The sequence below is a fragment of the Megascapheus bottae genome, chromosome 7 (genome assembly GCF_031878675.1).
Source record: "Megascapheus bottae isolate mThoBot1 chromosome 7, mThoBot2.hap1, whole genome shotgun sequence".
Lineage (NCBI taxonomy): Eukaryota > Metazoa > Chordata > Mammalia > Rodentia > Geomyidae > Megascapheus > Megascapheus bottae.
In genome coordinates this window covers 46,176,932-46,182,664 of record NC_143515.1, presented here as the reverse complement: position 1 = coordinate 46,182,664, position 5,733 = coordinate 46,176,932, and the positions used below count along the sequence as shown (strand labels likewise).

Genomic DNA, 5,733 nt, shown 5'->3' with positions numbered 1-5,733 from the left:
TCAGTCAACTAAAATTTACTACTGTAGAAAATAAAATATTTTCTTTTTTTTTTTTTTTGGCCAGTCCTGGGGCTTGAACTCAGGGCCTGAACACTGTCCTTGGGCTTTCTGAAGGCTATTGCTTTACCACTAGAGCCACAGCACCACTTCCAGCTTTTTTCCATAAATGTGGTACCAAGGAATCGAACCCGGGTCTTCATGCATGCTAGGCAAGCACTCTACCAGGAGGCCAAACTCCCGGCCCCCCCACCTCTCTCTCTCTTTTTTTTTTTTTTAAATAGGATTCATCTTACTAATTCAGACTTTCTAAAAGTAAAGAAAGTAAAGCAAGTAAAGAAACAAGGTAAAATTCTGAATGCATCATACTGGCTACCTTTCCTGTCGTGGGTATCCCCTAAATATTAATATTTTTCATTGTTTTTTATTAAAATATTAGAATTCATCATTAAAATATTGTTTCATGACTCTACCATTTTGCTTAGAAACCAGCAGGATATTTCAAAGAAAAAACAATTCCATGGGTGACTAAAATATATTTACTAAACCTAAAATAATGTTGACACTTTAGTTTCCTTTCTAAGAAAAAAATATATACAAACACATATACACATGTACAATGAGATAGTATTTTTTTTTTTTGGATGCCTATACAAAAACTGGATGCCTATCAAAAACATGTTTTTAGCCAGAAGTTGGTTAGTGGCACTGGCCTGTAATCCTAGCTATTCAGAAATATGAGATCTGAGATCTGAGACCAGAGGTTCAAAGCCAGTCCCAGCAGGAAAACCTGTGAAAATCTTACCTCCAACTAACAGCCAGAAAACTGGAATTGGTGCTGTGGCTCAAAGTGGTAGAGCACTATTCCTGAGCAAAAAACTCAGGGACAGTGGCTAGCCCATGAGTTCAAGCCCCAGAACTAAAAAAAAAAAAAAAAAAAAAAAATTCTGAAAAAATATAGAATAATACTTCCCTGTGGGATCAACATGAATAGGAAAAACATGCACAAATATCTGAGCTCAGGGAACAGTTATTTATGAATTTGACATCTAACCTCTTTTGCATAGAAAAATCAAACTAATTTTCATAAAACTGAATGGAGATATGTACAGATATTAAAGCAGAATAGATTTATTCTCTAGCAAATATTTATAATGTATAAATTTCTCCCATATATAAAAGGATAGGAATGTCTTCAAAAGTCACAAACTACCTTGTAATCAGGCTCTATTCAGCATAAATATGACTACATACACATTATTTTAGGCACAAGTGTACTATTCAGTTTGATAACCTACACTGATGTATATAAGAGTATATACACACTGTAATACTTTACAATAAAATGGAGTAGTTTTTCATTGATTCAGCTATCAACATGATCTCAATATTCAATTCCTATTTCAAAAACACAGGTTCCTATTTAATACATCTCAATAAAATCTGTCATAAAAGGCAAAGGCTTAGCCAAGGGCTGGCAGCTTACATCTGTGGTTCTAGCTACCTAGGTGGCTGAAATCCAGATCACAGTTCAAACACAGCCTAAACAGAAAAGTTCTTGAGACTCCATCTCTAAAATAACCAGTAAACGCCGGCTGGAGATATGATTCTAGTGGTAAAACACCAGCCTTGTAAGTAAGCATGAGAATTCAGACCCCAGTACAGAGAAAGAAAAAAAAAAAACAGAAACAAAGATTTGCCTAGTAATTCACTAATCTTGTTGCCAAGATTTAAGTTACTTATATAAATATCTGAAAAGAGCTCTAAACAATTCACCCAATATTAAACAGTCTAATAATTTATCAGTAACACAGTAAGTTATCTAAGGAAATTTATTATAGGTTATTTAAATTATTTGCTGTACAGAAAATCTTCCTCATCTACTAGAAATGCTTGATTCTGAAATCTGTTATTGCCCCATCAGTTTCAAATTTCATGCCATTTTATTCTTAAGACACAAAGGTTAATATGCAACACTGCTGTTTCAAACACACATAACTTTACAGTAATAAGGTCTTTCCCTTCTTTAAGGAAATTAGGCTATTTTTTTTTTCTCTTCCTCTCTTATTTGTCCAAATTATCAAAGACACAATGTGTTTTGAATTTCAACACTGAAGACAATAAATGACAAGAAAAAAAGGCAGGCAGAATGAAAAGTTCAAGCTTCTAATTTGTAACAGATAAAATTACAGGTTGTGATAAATGGGCTGGGCATCTACCATGAACACTCCTTTCCAGATCCAATTCTTAAAACAACTCAATTTTTCTGACCAAAGAACCAGATTAGGAGCTTAAAACGCTAAGACTCTTAAGCTCATGATGTTATTTTTTCAAAGAACAAGTTATCTGAGAAAAGCAAAACAAAACAAGAAAGAAGACAACACTTACATTTGGAGCATGACCTGGTTCAAGAATACCCCATCCACCAAAGCCACATATTCGTCCAGACTGGTCCCATTTCCTGCAGCCAGAGGTCCAAACGTTTTCACCTAGAACAGAAAGGATCACCGCGGCGTGAACGCCCACCTCCATCACGGAAGCCACAAATAACCCAGCCAAACATACAATAAAGGACATCCTACTTACCCAAGTGACCAAGGGGCTGGTCATGAACTGCTCCAAAAGGGGAGTAAAAATCTCGTTCTCCATTTTCACAGATTATGTGTTTGAGAGAAGAAGGGGGAAAGTGGGGGGGAAAAAGGAACTGGCACACACATACGCCTAGGGAATTGGTCGCTACACGTTGAGGAAGTAAGAAGAAATCAATGAAAGTCCATTTCGACCAGCCAGGAAAATCCCATCGAGGGGCTGGGGGGCAATCTCCCTCCTCGAAACCCCCCGAGGGCAGGGAGCCCAAATCCCGGGGAACGTCCCCGGGAACCCCCGCGAGCCGCAGCCGGCGCTGCAAACCTCTGTGCTGGGCCAGGAGGGGCAGAAAAAAGGCATCTGGAGGAGGAGGAAGGGGAAAGGGAGCCGGAGCAGCCAGACAAAAAAAAAAAAAAAAAAAAAGCCCCTCAAGGCTGCGCAGCTCTGGAGGCAGCCGACCAGCCCAACAGCCCCGCCAGGAATTAAACCCAACGCGGGCGGAGTGGAAAACTACGTCCCCGGGACTCCGAGGGGCCGCCCGGCTCCGGCCCAGCCTCCCGGCTGCGCTTGACCCCCGGCGGCGGGCGCCGCGCCTCCGCTGTCCGCAGCCCCCTCAGCGCCCCCGGGCAGGGCTCTCCCCTTCCCCCCGGGCGGCCTCCATCCCTCTGTGGCCCTCACGCCTCGCCTCGCCGGCCGCCCCTTTTCTCCTCCCGGAGGACGCTCTGGGGGGTTCGGTGTGTGTCCCTAGCCCTCGGGCTGGCCAGAGCCCCGCCAGTCTCTTCAGCGGCGCCTCTGGGAAAGCCCTCGGCACAAAAATCAGCGCCGCGCTCCAGCCTCCCGCTCTGCCCTCTGGAGGAGCCCGAGTAACGGCCTCGGAACCGCAGTGCCGCAGCACACCCCACTCCGCGCCGTCCAACCAGCGCCCGCCAGCCTGCGGACCCAGGGAGCGTGCGGCTCCCTCCGCGCCGATATCCTTCCGCCGGTTCGCCACACACACACACACACACACACACACACACACACACACACACACACACACACACACACACACACACACACACACACACACACACACACACACACACACACACACACACACACACCCCGCCTCCCTGCCCCGCCCCTCCCGCGCCGCTGCCTCTGGATTGTGGGAGAAGAAAACCGCTGCATGAGCGCGCTCCCGAGCGCGCGCTCTCGAGGGCCCGGGTCCGGCCCTGCCACCGCCGCAGCCGCCGCAGCCGCCGCCGCCCAGTCTCCGACGCGCGAGCGCTGCGGCGGCTGCGGGTGGCCGGCGCGCCCCGCTCGCTCCCGGAACGCTTGCCAGGGCCCCGGGGAGGGGGTGCGGGGTGGGAATGGGAGGGGGGCTGAGGGGGATGGGCAAGGCAGAAGAGGGGGGGTCAGTCTGCTCGCTCGCTCATGCCTAATTATGGCTTATTTCCTCCCCGAGTGCCTTCTTTGATGTGTGGAGGAAAGGAACGAAAACCCCTGCTCCTTAAACATGAGGGATGCAGACCGCCTTTTTTTCAGACAGTTTGATCGGATCTGGGAAGCATGCTTTTTAGCCAGCAAAGATGGAATGGGAAACCGGACTGCAGCAAATGGCTAAAGAGACTTGAGGCACAACTTGGGTTCGGGGTTTTTGTTTGTTTTCTTTGACTCCTTTTCCAGAAAGAAAGAAAGAAACAGTTTACTGAAGTATAAATGTTCCTCAAAGTCGCTAGGGAAAAATAGTGGGATTTTAAATAACCAAAACTATCTTTCAGCATGGTATTCTCTGAGTAGCGACCGTGATTTTTTTTTTTTTTTACTATTTAGCTATTGAAAAATATCCAAGCAAAATCAAGAGCTACAAGGAGAATATATTTGGAAACCATTCGAGTCAAGTGACAAACAATTGCACATCTGTCATAAAGCTCTGTGCTCTGCACCACTGGAACCATCAAAATAATTTTTGCAGTCCCTAGCAAAATCAAGTTACTCCTTGTTTCCAAAGAAAATAAAAATATTTTTCCAAGGATGAAATGAGCATATAAAACACTTTTTGAGAAAATAAATATAGTCATGTAGTTTTACTGTGTGGATTGTGTTTACAATTACAAAAATATCTACTTTGAGTATTTATGTATTTTCAATGAACAGTAAGGATGTTTTAAATCATAACATGAGCTAAGAAAAAATAGTTTCTTAAGTAGTTGAGAGCCTAATTCTGGAATGGGCTTGATTTATTTACCAGCTGTGTGAGCCTAGGCACATCCCTTAACCTCTCTGAGCTTTCTGTCTTTATATGGAAAACTGAGAGAACAATAGCTGGGGTGAAATTTCAGCTAACAGCAACATTTTTGTTATTGTTATTGATTTTTTTTATCATTATTTCTCCCAAATGAGGAATCTTTGCGGGGGGGGGGGGGGGGGGGGGGCAAGAAACCCATTCTCTCTTACTGCAGTTCAAGAGTTCTTCAGTTCAGTTCTTCCATACAAGAGGAACGATCTTGTTTTGATGCACAGAAGAAAATGCACCCTTGTAAAATGGTCTTATTTTAAATTAGGATGTGGCACTAGTGGTGCAGACAAAGCCTTATATTCCCTGGCATGTACACAATCTTGACTCATCCTGGTTGCTAACAATCTTTTCCTTCTGGATGACTCTTAATCACAGTTCATTTGGCCAATGACATGCCGAAGGAAAACAGGCACCAAGAGGGAAGCAGTTCAATGCCTGACATACTTACTTTCCTTTGTAATCCCACAGAAACCTACAAAACAACATGGAACTACTTGTGTCTAAACTGGCATTTATCCTAAGACAGACCAACCTTTACCATTCAGAGATAAAAACCCAGAAAGTGTTAACACCAAGTACAGCAGGTCACAGATATTTTGGACAATGGTGACTGAAAGGCTAGCCCCAAAGTAGTACATTTATGTAGCATTGTTTACCCAATTTACATTTAGTACTCATCGCTCATAGAAATCTGGATTCCCCTCTAGAACCAGATGGGCTCAGATGCTTCCTGATCTATCTTTAGCTTTTACACACACACACACACACACACACACACACACACACACACACGCATTCAACAAAGAAACATGAGGAGTTAATTCTAAAAACAGGAAACTTTAGACGAGACTGAGGTCTGCAGGAACTTT

At 43.9% G+C, this 5,733-nt stretch overlaps 1 protein-coding gene across 7 annotated transcripts in view; it reads right to left on the bottom strand.

The window, feature by feature from the left end:
* Ccdc88a (coiled-coil and HOOK domain protein 88A) overlaps positions 1-2,926 on the bottom strand; it is a 97,403-nt gene extending 94,477 nt beyond the window's left edge. For all 7 annotated transcript variants that reach the window (XM_090336903.1, XM_090336900.1, XM_090336904.1 and 4 more), the window contains exons 1-2: positions 2,584-2,926; positions 2,386-2,486 (exon numbers count right to left, since the gene is read on the bottom strand). In XM_090336903.1, the coding sequence (XP_090193029.1) occupies positions 2,386-2,486; positions 2,584-2,646 (164 nt within the window). In that variant the 5' untranslated portion in view covers positions 2,647-2,926. The remainder of the gene's footprint in view (positions 1-2,385; positions 2,487-2,583) is intronic.
* Between the last annotated feature and the right edge of the window lie 2,807 nt (positions 2,927-5,733).